The sequence below is a fragment of the Myxocyprinus asiaticus genome, chromosome 15 (genome assembly GCF_019703515.2).
Source record: "Myxocyprinus asiaticus isolate MX2 ecotype Aquarium Trade chromosome 15, UBuf_Myxa_2, whole genome shotgun sequence".
Taxonomy (NCBI): domain Eukaryota; kingdom Metazoa; phylum Chordata; class Actinopteri; order Cypriniformes; family Catostomidae; genus Myxocyprinus; species Myxocyprinus asiaticus.
In genome coordinates, this window is record NC_059358.1 from 21,737,327 (window position 1) to 21,758,879 (window position 21,553).

A 21,553-nucleotide genomic window follows, 5' to 3' on the forward strand; every position below is an offset into this window, starting at 1 on the left:
GTGGCAGTCGAGTTTTCGGAGAGATTCGCTGCTGGCCCAGTACATGCGCTAACTAAGAGCCCTGTTCTGGGGTAGGTGCCCCGCATGTGGCGGTTCCCTGTAAGGCTAACCCGATGCGATTATTTATCTTCTGCTAATTCGTTTCCCTGTTGGCAAACTGCGTCTTCCTTGGGCAGAGCCCTCTGCCCCAGTCTCCATGTTTGTAGTAACTCCTCCCCCATTGGGCAGGATCTACCTTGAGGACTCTCCACATGGTTGGAAAGACCATGTGATGTATTTCTCCACTTAAATATCCTCCCTCTCTTTGGGCGAGGTGTGGTCTCCGCTGTGTTTTCCCCTTGGGAGGGTCACCCCCCGACTAGACTTGGCAGCCCGGTCTGATAATCCCCCTTTTTTTTTAGGGAGTGGAAAAAAAGAAGGGGAAAAGAGGCCACAACTGGTTTAAGCCTGTCTCTATCTTTTGGGTAGTCGACTTGTCCCCAAAAAGGGCTGTTCGACACTCATAACTATGTTGGGGGAGGTTATGTGTCGACCTGGTGTGCTTGCTATGAGGCACACAGTAGTCTGCCCACCACACACCGCCAGTTCACGTAACACAGTTCAACCAATTGTGGCGTTTCTTATAGGGACCCCTAGTGTCACTACATCGACACAACGTCGAGTGAGTGACAGATAGGGAACATCATGTTTACTTGTGTAACCTCCGTTCCCTGATGGAGGGAACGAGATGTTGTGTCCCTCCTGCCAAAACGCTGAACTACCCGCTGAAATGGCCAGACCTTATATCAGCTCCTCAGCATAAAACCTGAATGAGTGGTTGCATACCAGCTCCTTTTATACCCGTATGTCCAGGGGAGTGGCATGCAAATACAACTCGCCAATTTTCATTGGCCTTTTATCAAAGACCAGAGGTGTCTCAGACTCCCAAGAGTGACCCCTAGTGTCACTACATCGACACAACGTCTCGTTCTCTCCATCAGGGAACGGAGGTTACACAAGTAACCATGATGTTTTTCATTAGAAATCTTTCAAATTTTCTGTGCAGTTTTACATTGAGAAAAAAAATATTTTCTTTCGGTGGCATTATATGGATGAAAATAAGGTGTATTTTGAACTGTTCTGAGACCAGTGCGGACAGACAGCACACTGGAGTTTTAGTCATTCACTATATAGGTAGCAAAGGAGCATCCTTTTGCTTTTCAATGCAGCCAAGTGCATTCACTCCTAACATCTGACCAAAAGTTCAGTTTCAGGCTGCAGATGATATTTGGACCACTCAACATGGTTGGCAGACATGGGACAATGGTAATCAGTACATAAATTCAGAATTTACAATGTATAATTCTATTTTAACATGGTTGGCAGTGTTTGGATGATGTTGGCCATTTCTTTAAATCAGAATGAATTATGCTAATTTCTGATAGGTAAAATGCTTCAGCACTGGTTATCACTTGTTATTTGACAGTGCAAAGAGAGAACATTGAGATTTGGTTGCCAAATTAGAAAAAACAAAAACAAAAAACATTGTAACATAAAAGTCAAATAATTTTATTTGTGTAGTTTTTTATTTGTGGTTTCCCCAGTACACATTGTTCCGAAGCAGCTTTACAGAAAATCTGCTGTAATGTCTGTAACATCTCGAAACATGAATAACCAACACTCCTGGAAACATAATAAACAATTTGAAAAAAATTAATAAATCAGACTTTCTGTGGCTTGGTATTATTTAAAATTTCACAACTTAGTCCCGCTCTCTCAGTATGAGGACATAATGTAAATTTTTAGGAAAACTATTTGCTCTAGAATTTTTTTTTGCTTTGTTGTTGCATTAGGTGCTACTAGTTACAAATCAAAAAAGGAAATGGAGGGGTCTGGGTAGCTCAGCAAGTAAAGACACTGTCTACCACCTCTGGAGTCTCAAGTTCAAATCCAGGGCATGCTAAGTGACTCCAGCCAGGTCAAATAAATAAATAAATAAAAGGAAATGGAAATGGAAAATGCACACACCAGTCACCCTCAGGTCTCAGGGTATGACACTACTGCCTATGGAGGGTGAGTTATTGGCAAATCTTAGCATTTACACTTTCAGTCAAGCTGTAATTTAGATGAATATGCCAGTTTATTGGTACCATGTGTGGAGCCATAGAGACAGTTTGAGTGATTATGCGCACTCCCAGTGTCACTCGCACACACTCATGCTCTCAATCTCTCATCAGTCACTCATCTCAGCACTGTTATCTCAGAACCTCGATTAAATCAGAGATGTATGTTTGTTACAATACCTCTAATAACAGCAATAACAGTTTAACCTTCAATAACAGCACTGCGTCTTTGTGCAGGTGCTTAATAGTAAGTGATTTGCATTACAACAAAACACCAAAGACATTAAACAAATCATAGATACTATTAATTTCTCACTGGAGCAGTTTTGGAGCTTGTAATGAAAATCTCTTATTTTTAGACATACAGTATGACTACAGAACTGCTCATAACAATTCAAGTAAATATTAGCATTTCAAAATTGATATAAATTGAATGTAATTTTACTGTGTGGGGCACTGACAAATAACTTCAGCATATAACTTGTAAAAGTGTGGCAAGGGGCACTTTATAATAAATGTTGATGATCAGATCAGTATCTGCTTATCACAGTGTTCAAATGTAAGTGATCAGTAACGGCCTCAAATTTCTTGATCAGTGCACCACTAATCGTAAGTGTTTTATTGTACTATTCTACATAGTCATTATTCTTTAGGTAAACATGTTAATGTGTGCTATTTATAAAAATATAAGCAGCCGTTTCCATAATAACAGCTCTGCAGTTGTAGCTTGTAAGTAAAGACCTATTTTCTGCCTTTTTCCCCCAGTACCTCTCTCTCCTCTTTCCATCCATCAGGTCTTTATTTCTCTCTTCATCCCTTCGTACATCTCACTTTTTTATTCCTCACTACCTGTCCCTCTGTCCTTGAACATATTGAGTTTTGTGTGTACTGCCACGTTTTCAGTCATCAATGATGTTGCATATGATGATTTATCATGCTTGTGTTTGGATGTATGTATGCTTCTAGGTTTCTGAATTGATGGAGAGATAGATAGTCATACGTTTGATCGATCCTTGAGGGGAAATTGAGGGAAAATTAATTCAGATGGACATTTTTTCAGCCTTGTTTCTGCCTTGTATCTTGATTGGCACAGTGATACTGCAGTTTTTGTAAAGCATTCGTGTTTAGTCAGGGGTGCAGAATTTCCAGCTTTGAGTCTGTCATTGCTCTGTCTGTGACTTATCATGGCAGCTCTTAAAATCGCCTGTAGCAAGACCTATCAACTCATATACGCAGTTAAAGAATTTGTGTGTGGGAGCGAGAAATAGAGTCTCCACGCTCTCTTCACATCCCAGTTAAACTAATTATTTTCCAGGTCTGCTATTTTCTCTCAGTATATCAGAATGAATATTATGTTTCTTGGAAGAGGCGTATGTGTTTGTTTTTAGGCATCCATGTAGTGTTCCCTGGCATCTATATGCATATTTTGTCTGTGATTTTATAGTTTGTTTGTATTTATTTATATACATGTGACATGATTATATTTATGTCAGATTTCTTGATGTAGGCCTATTGCTCTCTATTATTTCATTGGGTGTTGTAGATACATAGAGATCTAAACTCACAGCTGTCCTTCACACAAACTAGAGAAGGCAGGCAATGTGAATCATGGGTGTTTGTGTTTGAGCCCAAAACTAGCAACTATGTGCTCTCACTTTGTTTACAAGTTTTGCTGCACAAACATACAATATCATTCTTTTAAATGTCATGTTTAGTGCTGTCACTTTCGTTTTGATAGCCAGTGGGGTGGATTGAGTTTGTGGGCTAAAACCCTAAAACAGGGCCATCATTTTTTCCAATCACTAGGTTCAAGATCATATTCAAGAACTCTCCAAACCAACGTGGTCTTGTTAGCTATCTTTTATTTATCAGGGTTAACAAAGAAGGTGGAATTATTTAAAAATAAAAAAGAGCAAAGTTTTTAACATTTTGACGGTTAATTCCAAAAAACATCCATCATTTTTATAGATAAAATACATGAAAGAGTACAACTTAAAGCATAGCGTGTTAATTTTAACTATTAATTATCTTTACTGTATGTTATAGATGAGTGGCTTCTCTCTCCCCCTGCGTGCGTTGTGTGTGTGTGAGAAGAGCTACTTACCCCATATTTACATGCAAATAAACTGGGAAAAATTTGTTGAATGAGGGATTTTTCTTCTACTTTCAGTATATGAAACAAGTGCATATGAAATCATGTGATCCACGAGTACTCGACATGGACCCAATGCATCGACTAGTGAGGAAATTAACCGACTACCTGAGTAGTCAACTAGTTGGTACAACCCCTACCACCAGCAAATAAATATTTAAGTCACCGTTGCTAGTGGGCCTGGGTAGCTCAGCGAGTAAAGACGCTGACTACCACCCCTGGAGTCATGAGTTCGAATCCAGGGCGTGCTGAGTGACTCCAACCAGGTCTCCTAAGTAACCAAATTGGCCCAGTTGCTACTCCTCGTGGTCGCCATCAGTGGGGCACGTGGTGAGTTGTGCGTGGATGCCGTGGAGAATAGCTTGAAGCCTCCACATGTGCTATGTCTCTGCGGTAACGCACTCAACAAGCCACGTGATAAGATGCGTGGATTGATGGTCTCAGATGTGGAGGCAACTGAGATTCATCCTCTGCCACCCGGATTGAGGCAAGTCACTATGCCACCACGAGGACTTAGAGTGCATTAGGGATTGGGCATTCCAAATTGGGGAGGAAAAAAAAGCTTGCTTACTAGATTTTTACCATAGCAAGTGTAGGTGTTTTAATTTTTTTTTTTTTTTTTTTTTGCTGTCTTCTCATGATACTAATTTGTAAAAGATCTGTAATCATCAGAGCTGCGGTTAGTGCATGTACTCGACACCTTGTGCTGGTTGACATGTTTGAATCTAGCTTGCAATATTCTGCCTTTCACTGTCTTTGTTGCTAGTTCTTCTAGCTCAGGTCTGTAGTTTGATGTTTTAAGATGTCTTTTTCATCTCTTGAGGCATCAGGAGGTTTTATCATTGTACTTTTAAAGAAATCACTTATTTGATGGACAAATCACTTATTTTGGACAGAAGAACACTCATGGGATTGGAGTCACTTATTTGTCAATACATTTGCACTGTAAAGGCAGAGTATTTTCAGATAGCAGTTATTCTGAAGCCCAGTCCTCCCACTTCTTGAACTCTGTCCTCCCCTTTTGTTATCACTCCATCCCCATACCTTTTTTTGCACTCACAGTTTTCCACTTTGACTCAAAATATTGTTTGAAAGCTGACTTTTTTCCTTTGACTTTAGGTGTGTATGTGTGATTAAGAGAGTAAAGAAAAACAGGTAACAGTGAGAGTTGTGTATTTGCTTCTAAGAAGGAAGGAGAGTGTGTGTGTGTACATAGCTATAGGTTTGAGACAAAATTACATCCAAAAGTGAGCTAAATAGGGACATCCGCGATTGGTACTTTAGTTGATAAAGCAAAATCTGTTCTTTAAAATTAAGAAGTTTTCTTAAAAGTGCAAAAAGTTTTGTTTAGGATTATTCTACATTAATTATAATTTGCTTAATGTAAAAACAAGATAAATCTATGTTTTTCTTTTCTTGTTCTTTTTTTTTTTTCAGTTAGATAGCCAAGAAAAGTTTCTGTGTGGGTCAGGTTTTGCCTAAATTTTGGGGACCAGCCAACAGTACCCACAAGGAAACGGCTTTTTAAACATACTAAATTATGTTTTAATGACAATCTAAAACTGCAAAAAGGTCTTTGAGTTCTAGGTTTAGGGGTAGGGGAAAGAAAATATAATTTGCTCAATATAAAATGGAAGTCGATGGAAAGTCCCCACGATGACAGAAAAGTGTGTGTGTGTGTGTGTGTGTGTGTGTGTGTGTGTGTAGTGTGTAGTGTTCAGATATAAATGACTATCTGTCAACTGGACAGTAAGGTCAGTTGTGGATCAGAAGTTGGTGCAGCCCTTCAGTTCATCAGAGGAGAGAGACACAGACCGAGAGTGAGAGATACGGGCCAAAAGAGAGTGATTTAGAGAAAGTGGGAAGAGTCCTTGATGGTAATCTGAATGATTAAAGAAGGCAATGAAAGGACAAACACAAACACAATCCCATTCATTACCCTCAACACGCACTATCACACACACAAACACACACACACACACACACACACAAACATATACTCACTCTTTCTTAGCTCAGTGGACCTATGGATTATATTTCAGGGGTAAAGAAATCAGACAACAAAAAATGGTTTCGGTTTCTACAAAAAAAAATTAATAATAGGGTTTGTCTATAATATTTACAATGATTAAATAAGTATTTACATAATAGCAGTAATAATGTATGATATGTCCCCCATTAGATTGGCATATAAAAGTGTGTACGTGTTTGGTTTGGCTGCAGTTGCACCGCCTTGTGTGAAATTAATTTTTGTACCCATTCAGAAGTGAGATGGCCATAGCTGGAGCTCTTAGTCTCTTTTCTGGTCTTTCACACACACACACACACACACACACACACACACACACACACACACACACACACACACCCACCATCATCAGCCAATTTTCTTCAGCTGAGACCTTCTCCCTCCCAAACAAATTTCTTCAGCAAAGCTGCCATTTCACGTACAAATACAGCAGTGAGAAGCTAGAAGACCCAGATAAGAGAGGGATTGCTAGCCGAAAGGGAGAAAGCACGACACCTTTTCAGCCATAGATTCTTCTGGAACAGGAGTTCCCAACATTTGTTGTCTGATGAGCCCCTATAAACTAAATTGTTTACTTGAAGGTACCCACTGAGATTTTAAGTAATGTGTATGTATTGAGACAGCAGTGTTGCTGCTCTTAGGTTTTGACGTTTCCAGTCAGAATTCAGACAGAGCAGAATGATGCAGTTTTAATGTCAAATTAGGGACAATGCATTAAAGGGATAGTTTTCCAAAAATGAAACTTCTTTCATCATTTACTCACCCTGAAGTTGTTTAAAATCTGTATGACTTTCCTTCTTCCATGAAACACAAAAGGAGATGTTTGGAAGTATGTTAGTCTCACATGATCTGGTCACACATAATCAGGCGAAACACATCGCTTACACCTGGTTGCTAAATGCGTCACCTGTGACCACTTGTGTTCGGACTAGGAGGGGAGGGTCTCTGATTTCATGACGACATAGATCAAGCACTATGTTACTGTGTTACTACACGATATTAAAGTGCAACAAAGTCAGAAAAGACCAAGAAAGACTGAAATACAGCTGAAATTTTATATAAGCACATACACAACATTTTGAGCAGAATTATCCATTATTTTAGTGGAGTTACCTGTATTAAAGGAGTTTCAGATGTGTGTGCTTCTCATCTGTTTCCCTTCAGGTTAATCTCATACACACTGAAGAAGATCCGTTTTGTTCTCATGCTCATGTATGTATCTGCTTTTCAATTGGATGGTTATTTTCTTTTAAAGCTGCTCGTAACCGAGAAAGTTTAAACTGTTATTGTAGTGCAGTGGTTGAGTGACAGGTGAAGGGTGGTGCTTTGCTGCTGTCTAGGACGTTTGAGGACAAATTAGCATTTACACCTCAAATGTGATGTGTTCACATGCGTTTTTGACAACCTTTGAATGTGTATTTTGTGATCCGATCACAAAACATTTTAGACCCCGTTTAGACCTGTATTTAGGGCTGACCGCTTGTGATTGGATCACCCGAAACACATCTTAATACCAGGTGTAAACAGGGTCTAACATGCTGCCAAACTGTCTCCTATGCTGTCTCCTTTTGTGTTCCATGAATAAAGGAAAGTCATATGAATTTGGAACATCACGACACAATTTTATTTTTGGGTAAACTAAAAGCCTGTCTTGTTGAACACACGCATGTGGGTGTGCAGCGCGAGCCTGTCTCGTGGAACAAGCGCATGTAAAGAGTTTTCACTCTTTTTTTCTCTGTTTCATTCGACTGAAAACTGTTTGCAAGAATAATGTTGTCTATGAGAATGCTGCAAATGATCTCCGATCATCTCAGGAGGTGCTGTGAGTTTAGTTCGCTTTATTTCCACGGAGCAGTTCGCAGTTAACATGCATTGTGAATGCAACTCTGCAGGTTCAGTATATATATCTTTGTATTAAAGAAACAAAGTTGAAAGTGATAAAATCATAAAATGATACAAGACACGTTCACCTTGAACCTAAAATTGAGTTCTATTTTATTTTCTTTAGACAGCATTAACTGTATTACCAAAACACTATACAAACACAAATTCGATAAGAACACACATTTGGCAGCATTATTTTGGGAACACAAGGGAATTTATTAGGCTTGATTATTATGATTATTATTATGTTTACATTTATAATTGTCTTTAGTTCTTAATCTGTAGGCTATTAGTAATTTTCCACCTGTTGTCATTGATGGAAACTTGCGTGATGGAAAATGGGGCCGGTTGAGACTGGATTTGGGGAGGTGGTTAAATAAGATTTTTTTTGGAGCACTTCGTTATTTTAATAGCTCTTTTTGTTTAGTTTAAAGTGCAATTTGAATTTAGAAATGTCTTTTGTTTATGTTTTTCGTATTTCAATAAATGAATTGAATTTTTAAAGCAAAATCAATAAAGCAAAAAGATTCACTGACCCTCGGCAGGGGGGTTGACGATATAATCGTATATCACAATATTGTGATTATAAGGTGATTATGAATAAATTATTTTTTGGATATCGTCCAATCCTATTACTATGTTTATTTTAATTCTATACAAATACCCTGCAGTTCTCCTGGTTGGAAAACTTGAGAAGGAACATTTCAGGTGAAATTTTGAGAGTTCATTAGAAGACATAAATATCAAGAAATTCAGTGGGTAATGGTTTTCTGGGAGATTGTGTGTTTGTGGAAGGTGTAACGTCTGTGTAAGATCAGTGATGGTTAATTACACTTTGTTTAAAAAAAACCCTTTTAGCCTTTTGACATTTGCATATAAATTACTGACCTGGCCTCCGCGTTTACATTTATATGGGTGCTAAATTGCAGATGGTCTTTATCACTATCAAAAGGATGCTAAAACAGGTCGCCTCTGGAGTGTCTCCATCAAGCTTCAAACACATTCCACAGAAAGGGGGGTGACCCCCCCGTGCCAGGCACCAGAGCAGTTGTCTGTCTCCAGTAATTCCAATACACGTCACACACACACCTAAAGACATTTTCTTTATTTAGGCCATAGTAAGCAGTTATAAATGTATCTGCTATATGCATGTGTTGTATGTATATTCCCCTATTATATTAACTTAGTTAAAACCCTTGTATTAGTTAGACGTTAAACACCTATATTCAAGTGTATGAGTGTATCTCTGCTTTAATATCGTCTGGAGGTTACCTTCTTGGTATCAAAATGATCTTCTCTTTATTTCTCACACCATAATGGGTGACCCCCGTGCCAGGCACCAGAGCAGTTGTCTGTCTCCAGTAATTCCAATACACGTCACACACACACCTTAAGACATTTTCTCTATTTAGGCCATAGTAAGCAGTTATAAATATATCTGCTATATGCATGTGTTGTATGTATATTCCCCTATCATATTAACTTAGTTAAAACCCTTTACTTGTATTAGTTAGACGTTAAATGCCTATATTCAAGTGTATGAGTGTATCTCTGCTTTAATATCGTCTGGAGGTTACCTTCTTGGTATCAAAATGATCTTCTCTTTATTTCTCACACAATAATGTACACCATGTGATCGTGAAATGCATCGAACAATTCTTACTATGTTTTGAATTAAAAGCTGCACTAGCGGTCCAGATCAGCAATAAAATGCGAATGGGCCATAAACGGAGACAAAGGATGTCTCTCCCGCTCAAAATGCATGCCTCTGATTGGCCACTCCACCCACAAAATGGGTGCGGCAATGAACTATCAAAACTCCAGAACGCAGACTAATCATCGCTCAAAACTTTTCTTCTTGAGACCAACACACTCCAAAACTCTCCTCTTGAGTTTAACCTTCTGGCAGTGTTTACCTTCAAGTAACTTTGTGGATTTGCTGTGGACTTCTTCAACTCACTCCTAAAGAAATCGTCGAGAACCTCGTCTACCGCATCAAGACTCTTATTCAGCAACAAACCAATGCAAGTAACCATTTACAACTGATTAGATGCGTGTTTAAGTTTGAACCCCTTTTAAGGTGAATTGTGCCTCTGATGATTCTCATTTAGGTTGTGGTCAATTGATGTGAAATACTGCCTTCTTTGCTCTCTCTCTCTCTCCTTTCCTTACTTTCCTTCATTCTATATATGTATGTTTTGCTTAGTTTGTTTGTATGTTAGTTATAGTTTCATTTATTAAATCCCTTATATTCACAATTTGATTGTCTCTGTGTTCCGCTCACAATTCAAAGTCACTGAATGTTGCTCCTTGATACATGCTAAACTACTGCTAGCACTGTATAAGTAGGAAGGCTATTGTTCCTTGGCCAGGAAAGTAATCTTCCTAGAATTGATAAATAATTATATTGTCTGCTCGGTGGACGGACAGATCAAGTAATTGTAATATCGATTCTGCTACAGTTAATTCTAAGATCTAATCTAAATATTTATTATTAATTATAACCAGTTATAAATAATTATAAATAATTCCCTTTTTAAGCTAATTTGCTACAAAGGTGTTTTTGACTTTGTGTATATCAGTGGCTATTGAAGTTAATGCTTTTATCGGGACAGGAGATCAGATCTCAGTAATTACAGGGTGGAACTCCAGATGTTGGCTGGCACTGAGGTAACACATTAGATGGAGCACCATCCACCTCAGAATTGATTAAATAATCAAAACAGATCTGTGAATCCAAATTGCAGAAACCAAAGCGGCACAAGTGTGTTTCAGTTCATTTCTAGGTGACTAAGTTATCGAAAAAACATTTAAAATGTTCTTAGTACTCAAAATACTTCTGAGAAGTGCTTAAAAGTAAAGTTGCTGTTTGTTGATAAATTAAATGTATGTATGTGTCTATATATATATATATATATATATATATATATATATATATATATATATATATATATCTTTTTTTTTCTTTTTTTTTTATTATTCTCAGAGCCTTGCATTCTTCATTACCTAGAAATATTTTCCCTTTGGGATAGACTGATCTATTAATTTGAGCTCTCAACTTGAAGATTTTTGTAATGGATTCTAATGAACATCTGAGGTAGCTGTCGACTTCAGTTAAACTAAATAACGATGCTAAATAAATAATTTTAAAGACATTTAAATGCTGCAATCCAGTGCCTGAGGGCCAGTGTGAGTTTAATGTCTATGCGTTACTTTATCATCACAATTAACCTTGATATCCGGCAGCAAAAAGGCCATAGAGTACGCGAGCACACACATCAACATTGTTTTAACTGTCCTCATGGGTCTAACTAAACGTGTGTGAGTGTGTTAAGGTCAGGTCTGTGTAGCAGGTAGGAGTTTCAGACTCTCCTGAGGTCTTATGATTGTCCGTAAATGAGATCCCACGAGGCCCAGAGAGCACCGTCACCACTTGCTGTTGCTTAGCGACCGTTCCCACGGCACTGAGGGCCATATAAGGGAGCAAACGGCTGCCCACTGACAGTATGTGTGTATGAGATGACCTGGTTAGTCTGTGAGTGTGAAGGACGCTCCTGGGGGAGTTAAATAAGGTTCTACAGTGCTAAAACTCATTAAAAAAATTATGGAAAGAGGGGAAAGAACAGCAGAGGAGAGCTTGTTAAGTTGTAGGGTCAGTTTCTCCAGCTTTTTAAATGACCGCTCTTTCATGTATTAATAAAAAATGCACTCTCTTAATTAAAGTATGGTTGTTAGAGTCGACAGAACCTCTGCGTTGGCATGATTACATTTCACCTAAAAGCACTTCTAATACCTCATAAAGAATGTCAGTTTTATGCAAGGCTGTCTAATGACAGAATAAAATGTTTGCTTAACCTCCTTCCTACTGAGCAGTTGGCATGCACCGATCCAGTACCTGGATTGGTATCGGCTATGATACTGATGTTTTTAGACGGATCGGGTATCGGTCCAACGAACCTGATCCAAATCCCATGCTACATTTTATTCTAAGTCTCTTGAAGGCATGCGATAGCTTTGTGAATCGCAAAAGGCTGTTTAATAAGTTAATATTTAGTATGCATGCGCAGCGCGTTTGAGTGAATGGTGGAGGACCGGAGGACCATTTCACCTGATTTTGAATAAGAAGTGAATTAAACTACTGTGAACTATCCTACATACAGACTGGTGTTGATCATGCCTATGCAGTGCACTTCGAAAGGAGCCCAATCCATGCTTTAGGCTCAGTCCAAACTCATTTCTTATAAGAATTGCTTAAAAAGTGAGTTCTGGCTGACTGTTATCACCCTTCAGCCATCTGAAGCTCTCACAGCTGAGGGTAATTTTCTTTCGAAGGGAATAGGGCACAGGGATTATCTCTTCAGAATGGGACTCACCAACGCAGGAGCTGAATGCGAAGAAAGTTGTTTGAGTTTATATTTTTGTGCAGCCGGAGGTTTCTTGGGACGTACAGCTCACGTAAGTGTTATTTATTCTTTTGGCTTAGTGTATTGTGTTTAAAAAAATGAATATATTATCTTATACTCGCTTGTTTCCTATTCAACTGTATTGAACTTGCAATAACTCCAGCCCTATCGTACGCATAGACCGTGATGTGCTGTGTGCATTTGGTTCTCTATTGATTCAGTTCAGTCGACATTGCCGTAAGCACTATGGGGAGTGTCCTCCTTACACGACCTTGTTGAAACCCTTATACAATCACGCCAATCCTCTGAATGGCAATGGTGTCTGAACTCCGCCCCTTTAGGTGCGCATTTGGCCTATATAAGCAGGCGCTCAGTCACCATTTCTTCAGAATTTTCTTCCTTCAAGACTGCGAATTTAATCTTTGTCTGGGAACCCTTTCTGCTTTGCCGTCAATATACACTTACAGTGGACGGAACTCCTCAGCGAGACATGGACAGGATGACTTGTCGCCTGTGCTCAGCACCTGCACAGAAAGGCTTTCCACTCCCCTGTGTGTTCCGGTGAAGAGTTCTCCACATCTCCGTCGAAGATGCTCTCGGTGAACAGGTTCTTCATTTCAGATGCTTGTCGTTTATCAATGTGGTGCTTCAGCAGAGACTTCTACCTTCCCACAGCACTCCTTTTGGAGTTATTGTATCCTTTTTATATATACATACAGTATATATATATATATATATATATATATATATATATATATATATATACAATATTGACTAAAAGAGCCTCTTGCATGATAAGTGTCTTTCTAAAGATGTCGTTCCACAAGTGTTTTCTATGCAAATGGCACATCCCGCCGCCTGATGAGCACGTGAGCTGTGTTCGCTGTCTGGGCTGCGCACACACACACGAGCAGTTCTCATGGAGACAGACTGCCCTCACTGCGAGGGCATGAATCTCCGGATGTTGCGCTCTAGGATCAACCTCGTTCTGAGGGAAGGTCCAGCCTCTCGTGCCCTCCCACCTGCCTCTTCTTTGTTAAGTCCCAAGGGACCACATGAGGAAGCACGGCTGGGCAATGAGGTTGATAAAGCCCTGCAAGCCTCCCAAACTTCCAATTTAAAGTCCTCGCCTGTGCAATATGCGCATATGAGGGCACAGCCTCATTACGTTTGGCGGCTCTGACGATGGGGATGATGCTGTGTCACTCATAGCTTCGGGCATGTGGTTCATGGAGGATGTTGCTGCCCCTTTCCCCAGCGAGGATGAAGAGCATTCACATGCCATGGACAAGGAGCTTCTTTGCATCCTCGCGAGGGCGGTTTAAGAGCTTGGTCTTGAGTGGTCCCCTCCAGAAGAGCAAGAAAATTCTCACCTAGATGAATGGTCTTTGCAAGCCGGCCGTCGTCAACAGACCACGGTCCGGAGTAGCACACCGTTCTTTCCTGAGGTCTATGAGAAGCTCACAAAGACCTGGTGTGAACCTTGCTCTTCATGCATTCAGGTCAGAGGTGCTGTCATCCTCACTAAAGTGGACCACGCTGATGAAAAAGGCTATTCAAAGGCTACTCACCTCTGCCATAAAACAACCATGGGATGGAAATCCCGCACCACCAACCCTTCCAAGCCATGTCGACTGATGTCTGCACAGGCTGGAAGAGCTTATACAGCAGCGGGCCAAGCTGGTTCAGCACTACACATGTCGGTGCGCCAGGTTTTTCAAGCTAAGCTCCTTCAACAAATGAATGAGCAAGGCTCCGATCCAAAACTGTTCAAAGAGCTCCGCATCGCTACAGATTTAGCACTGCAAGCCACGTAAGCTACCGCTCAGGCCACCTGGTGGTTTTGGATCTGCAGATTTGGCTAACTCTCACGGAGATGCGTGACGAAGAGAAAGCTGCCCTCCTCGACACCCCGGTGTTGTCCAAAAGTCTCTTTGGCAATTGCGTAGAAAGCTTTTCAGAGCACTTCATCATGGCGCAAAAGAAATCTCAAGCATTAAAACACTTTCTACCAAAGAGAAGTAGCACTTCCCCTTCCCCGGCACACTCCCGATCTAATTCTGATCAGCGCCCGGCAAAGAATCCATTTCTTGTTGCCCCAGCGCAGCCAAAAGCTACTAATGAGCCAACAGTGAAGCCGCGCAAGCCGTGGCCCAAGTGTAAAACTCCTGCAGGGCAATAGAAACGTTACTGACATGTATCAAGCGGCACTTTATTGCCTATAGCAAGCGAATCAATAAGCCCGCTGTCCCGCTGCACAGACACGTGGCGAGCCCTCATGGGTGTGTCAGACTGGGTGCTAAAAATGATTGAGCATGGTTATACGATTCAGTTTGTACACCGGCCACCTCGCTTCATAGATTCATATTCTCCTCGCAAAAAACGTGATAGAGACTATCCCAAACTGCGGCACACACAGTGGGGTTTACAACCATTAATTTCTCGTTCTGAAGAAAGTCAGCGGGCTTCGGCCCATTCTAGATCTGAGATGCTTGAATCGTGGACTCGAAGAAGCGCCCATTCAAAATGTTAACTCAGAAACAGATCTTATCGCATATTCGTCCTCAGGACTGGTTTGCATCAATAGATCTGAAGGACGCGTATATTCATGTACCACTTGCACCACAAGCGGTTTTTGAGATTTGCGTTCGAGGGAACAGCATATCAATTTAAAGTCTTTCCTTTCGGTCTGTCTCTGGCTCCCCGCATGTTCACGAAATGTATTATTGCGACGCTCGCCCCATTGAAAATGAACGGTGTGCGTGTTTTGAAGTACCCCGACGATTGGTTATTACTATCCCAATCAGAGGCACTACTAAGCAAACACAGAGATTTGCTGCTTTGCCATCTGAAAAATCTGGGTCTGAATGTCAGCTGGGCGAAAAGCACACTTTCCCCCAACCAGCAAATCTCCTTTTTAGGGGTTTGTCTCAACTCCGTGAGCATGCATGTGCACCTCATGAATGAGCACATGCAGACCATTCTTCATTGTCTGTCTCAGTTCAAACTGGGCAATATATTGCCACTGAAGTCATTTCAGAGAATGCTGGGTTTTATGGTGGCAGCATCCGCAGTAATATCATTAGGTCTGTTACACATGAGACCTCTCTAGTACTGGCTCAAGCGACATGTTCCACATTGCACCTGGTGCCTCGGGCATTTGATTCTATTATTAAAAACAATCCATTAGAAAATGCCAGAAGATTTAGCCAAAATTGTAATTGCAACATATCCATTGATTTTATGGCATGTACTGTACACATATACTTGTATCAAAGATTAATACCTGTAAAAATGTGTCTAATTAACTATATCTTAAAAAACTCACATAAAAATACATTAAAATAAATGATGACTAACCAATTTCTTGCAAGTTATTTGAGACAGTGTATAAAGGAACTATACCTGTGATGATTTATTAATGTTTGTTGTAATGTATCATGTACCATAATTTAATCGCAATAAATCACAGAAAAATATGCAATTAATTAGTAAAAAAAAAAAAAAAAACGATTGACAGCCCTAATAATAATGCTTTTTTTTTTATTATCATCATTATTATTTGTTTACAAATTACAACAACATTTAAGTTGACTGGGTTCCAAAAAATAATTGTGTGAATGTAAAGTGGACTGATATCTTACAACTTAAGACTTTGAAGTTCAGATACAAGTAAAAAAAAGAAATTGCAAAGACAACTGGCTTCTTTTCTACTAAGACTTTCACTGGAATTACTATTCATTTTGCTGCAACATTATCCAGTAAACTGGCTAACAACAAAGTTTTTTTTTAATTAATAGGCTGTACATTTATATTGAAATGTGTAGTTAAAGGTTTGTTCTTCTTTACATATAAAAGAGTACCCCCAATTAGTATCACACAGTGAGGTATAGATATTCTACACTGATTAAGAAAAAACAACACTGGTATCCAGCAGAACCACCTGAAATGGTCTGTAACCACCACTGATAATAGGAGCGTTGTACTTTTGTTGTGCCCTTGCAGCACAGACAGCGTGATTGATTATAACTGGTTCATAATAGTTTTGTCGCAGAGGATCTCATTGTTCAATGTCAGTGAGCATTTTTACATGTACACCTATATAATGATAACTACCAAAAATCAGCTTGTCCAAAACATCAGACACCGCAAGAAGTTTACATGACATGTAAAATCATCAGAATATTTCCTGCTTTTGAGGTCAAGGCCTTACCCGATAAAGAAAGACTTTTTAAGGTGTTTGCAAAACGTTGTTTGCTTATTAAAGGGATAGTTCACACAAAAAATTTACTCACCCTCATGCCATCCTAAATGTGTATGACTTTCTTTCTTCTGTAGAACACAAATGATGATTTTTAGAAGAATATTTCAGCTCTTTAGGTCCATACTATGCAAGTGAATGGGTGCCAACATTTTGATGCTCCAAAAACACATAAAAGCATCATAAAAGTAATCCATGCGACTCATTATTTTAATCCATATCTTCAGAAGTGATATGATAGGTTTGGGTGGGAAGGATAGTTTTTTTTTTTAATAGAAATTCTTCTCCCTGCCCAGTAGGGGGTGATATGCATGAAGAATGTGAATCACCAAAAACAAAAGAAGAAGAATGTGAAAGTTAAAGTGAAGATTGTCTGAGCAGGGAGAATAATTGATAGTAAAGAAAGACTTAAATTTTATTTTTCTCACCCACACCTATCATATCGCTTCTGAAGACATAGATTTAACCACTGGAGTCTTATGGATTACTTTTACTTTTGGAACTTCAAAATTTTGGCACCCATTCACTTAGTAAATGTGAGAGAATTTTAATTTTTGGGTGAACTATTCCTTTAAGCATAATTGGTGTAAAAATGTGCATGTAAATGTGCTCAGTGTAGTCTTACGATTCTCTTTTTAGCTGTTCCATTGTTACCAAATTTATATTGCATTATGACTGCCTCTCATTCATGTTCACATTCTCACTTACATCCATTGATCTTTGATTTACTTACATTTCGCAGTTGCACTGGAAAATGGAAAATGTTTTATTGTACAGTTAACGATTTCTGATTTCCCTGCTTGGAAAGGGTGAAATTCTCAGCTTTTTTTTTTAAGCCAAAGGGAAAGAAGTGAAAGGCAATCTATTGTGTTGTAGTCACTTTGAGAATTGCTTTTTTTTTTTTTTTTTATTGCTTTGAGGGTATATTTTACAGTGATAAGAGTGGAGACAATGGGTGGATTGAATTCTCTCCCTCTCCTGGCAAACTCTTAGTCACTGGATGAACAATTTCCTACTAGTGTAGAACTCAGTTGGTTTGTGCTGGAAAAGGAGTCACTAATTTGTTGAATTTGCCAGCTCACTTACTCAACTGGCACTGGACCTTTGCAGAAAAAAAAAAAAAGCACAGAGAGAGAAAGAGCACTAAAAAGATGGAGAAAATAAGAAAGTAAAGTTAGATTAAAGAGAAATATATACAGTAGAAATGATGCAGAAGGGAGTTTTGATGTAATGGCCACCTGTTCACACTACAGGCATGCCAAGCTCGGAGTCAAAGCTTGCAGATTTCTCTTTACTCTCTGAACAAACACTGCCACTGTTCCTCTGATAATAATCTTAACATTTTTGTTTTTCACCACTTTCTCTCTCTAATCTGTAGCTGTTTGTGAAGATGCACCCATGTTAGAGCACACAAAGCAACTGTTAGCCGAGCTGGGTGGAGAAGGGTATGAAGCTGAGGTTGATGATGACGATGATGAAGCTGGACCCTCTCTAGAGGACATTGAGGATAATTTTATTCAAAGCAATGATGAAGAGGAGGATGCAATGGATCACCGACCGAACACTTTTCACTCTTGTTTATTCTAAAGGTCTTCTCTGGGCTCGCCCTAATCAAAAATGCCCCCAGAACTAGAAAATAAATGTACTGAATAGAAATTAACACTGAAAGCAGATGGCTGCATCTTCATGCACTCATCCAAGTATCCTCCACTGTTTGTCTCTGATGCAGTTACTCTTTTCTTTTTCCGTTCTAAGCTGGAATGTATTTTCCATTTGCCCATGTTTTTGCATACTGAGTGTCCAAACTGACAGTACATCTGTCACAATGCTCTGAACATTGATCAAGATGGTGTTTCATAATATTTTTACTGTTTTATCAGTCAAAGTCATTACCAAATGCAACAAAAATGTTAACAATGTCAGAAATAAAAAATATAAATGTGCATTGTATGAAATGAGAATTATGTGAAGGATTGGTGATTTACATTTAGACTGTACTGTATATGCCTATGTTTCTTCAAATTAAGATGATGTCAAAATGTTTTGTCTCTTTCTGATATCATTATTGCTTGAGGCTTGAGATTCTATGAATGTAGTTAGTCATGATAAAGAATCTTTTATAAAACCATAAGCTTGAATATATGTTTTCTCTCAGCATCAGAATTTGTTAATATCCTTCACTCAAGGATAAACTTAAGGATTATTAAGATTGAAGATGTGCGACAAAAAGTGTTTCCATATTGTGATGCAGTCCCCAGAAATGTATATGGTATTATAATGCCAGCATTGTGGTACATTTTTTTAATGGGTCAAATGTCTAACCCATTTCTGAACTGCTTTGTCTCAGTTCCAGTCTTCATGAAGAAACATTGTTATAAACCACTATATTTTTCTCGTAGAATACTTCAGAGCTTTTGGAGTTCAAACTAGACTTTCGGTTTCATTTTGTGAATTCCAAAGCAAATATCACTATAACTGATCACTCAAGGCCTGCCAGTTCCCAGTCCTAATTAATATTTTCAGATTTTAATAAAGCTTATGGACTTTTAGCTTGTCATAGACGGAGAGCTTGGATGAAATGTAGTCACATTTTGACTAAATCATCTTTTTACTGCATGTGACTGAAATGTGTCCATAAAAATATAAGAGAGTGTAGAATCAGAGATTTCCTTCATATGGTTCCTCTCAAATGCCACATTCTCCTATCTCTCTTCATTATTAACCTTTTTTTTTTTTTCTTTTTTTTTCACATACATATTCCATTTCAAGTGTATTGCTTAGGTGTGATTAAAATATAGGTTAATGTCTTAAAGTACATGATACAGTGTTGAAAGTTGGAGAAAACAATTCCCATGTTTTGTTGTTGACCTCAATTGCCACACGCCTTATCAAACGCTACAATTCTACGTCACTTGGTAGAAGATGCCAACATGGACAAAATGATGTAATGTCATGTAAAAATTTGACTCAGACATTAAGACGGATAGTTCACCCAAAAATGAAAATGCACTCATTATTTACTCAGCCTCATGCCATCCCATGTATGTATGACTTTCTTTCTTCTGCAGAACAAAAATTACGATTTTTAGAAGAATATTTCAGTTCTGTAGGTCCATACATTACAAGTGAATGGTGACAAGAACTTTGAAGGTCCAAAAAGGATATAAAGGCATCATAGAAGTAACCCATAAGACTCCAGTGGTTAAATCCATATTTTCTGAAGTGATATGATAGATGTGGGTCAGAAACAGATCAATATTTAAGTCCTTTTTAACTGTAAATCTACACCAGAATGTGGAAGTGACTTTATAATCAAAGGTGGAGATTTATAGTGATAAAGGACTTAAATATTGACCTGTTTCTCATCTTCACCTAACATATTGTGTGTGAAGAATGGATTAAACCACTGGAGTTATATTGATTTGTTTTTTGCTGCCTTTATGTACTTTTTGGACCTTCTGAGTTCTGGCCAACATTCACTTGTTTTGTGAGGACCAACAGAGCTGGAATATACTTCTAAAAATTATTGTGGTCTGCAGAAGAAAGAAAGTCATACGCATCTAGCATGAGGGTTCGAAAATTTTAATTGTTGGTGAACTATCCCTTTAAATTTGACCCAGATATTAAATTCTATTTTTTTTTTTCACTTGCAGAGGGGATTAACATGGTTTGTGCCAACCACACCAAGCTTTGCGCTGCAAACTATTGGCATAAAGCAGTATAGTAATTCATACATTTCAATGTTTGATTTTTGTTTACTTTTGTACAATAAACAACATTGGTACAGTGTTTGGTTGCCATTTGAAGCTCAATGTAAAATCAGGGTCCTGAAGCAGAACAGCATGAAGGTGGGTGCTGTTATAGAATATTGGAAAATAACAGCAAAACACTAAGATCGAAAATAAATTAGTCACCCGTGTAGTAGGTCACAAGGTTGATTCTGCACTTCATATATCAGGTCAGTTTCCATTAATACGTTTAGACCAAACAATCCTCCTAAGGCTGGTGTCTTGGACAAAGATTAAGCCTTTTACTGGTCGCAGTTTCAATTATAAAGGCCAGTCACCCATTTGCTCTTGGGATTCAATAATACAGCAAAAATTTCACAAAACTTGTCACTTTTTGATCATGGAAGTCTGTGTAAAAAAGAAGAATTTAAATGGGGCACACTTGAGCCAAACAAAACACAAAATATGAACCTCATTACTCAGTTGTCAACACTAAATAAATTCTTTTTCAGTTTCATGCAGCTTTCCTGTCTTTTTTTATTTTATTTTTAACAAAAATTTCTTGGCAATGCCTGTGAGTGAAATGATCCCCAGAGTTCTTTTGTTTCATTGGCTTGTCCCCTTAAAGCCAACGAAGGGTCGATTTTACACTTAGGCTTTTAAAATAATGGAAAGGCACTTAAAATGGCAACATGGATTCCATGGGGTAGAGCATAAAGAAGAACATTGACAACATGTTAAATTGTGTGAATGAAATAGGGCTCTAGAGTAAATTGTCAAGACTACTATTTAAAGTCCTTAAGTCTAAGCTTAGGTTTAATCTGTGTTGGGACACCAGTCCTAAATGAACATTATTCTGAACATTATTCAGAAACATTGGTAAGGGACGAATAAATGTATGCTCTCTTTGAAGTAGGCGTTTCACTCAGGCTGAGATTTGTGTCTGTAATGTGTGGTTTGGCCTGCTACTTGTCACCTTCATTGTACAGCTGCA

The 21,553-nt window shown here is 38.7% G+C and overlaps 1 protein-coding gene across 1 annotated transcript in view; it reads left to right on the forward strand.

Annotated features, from left to right (window-relative positions):
* The window catches only part of LOC127453411 (uncharacterized), a 205,747-nt gene extending 187,329 nt beyond the window's left edge, over nucleotides 1-18,418 (forward strand). The window contains exon 13 of the mRNA XM_051719730.1: nucleotides 18,210-18,418. Coding sequence (XP_051575690.1) covers nucleotides 18,210-18,418 — 209 coding nt within the window. The remainder of the gene's footprint in view (nucleotides 1-18,209) is intronic.
* Nucleotides 18,419-21,553: the final 3,135 nt, after the last annotated feature.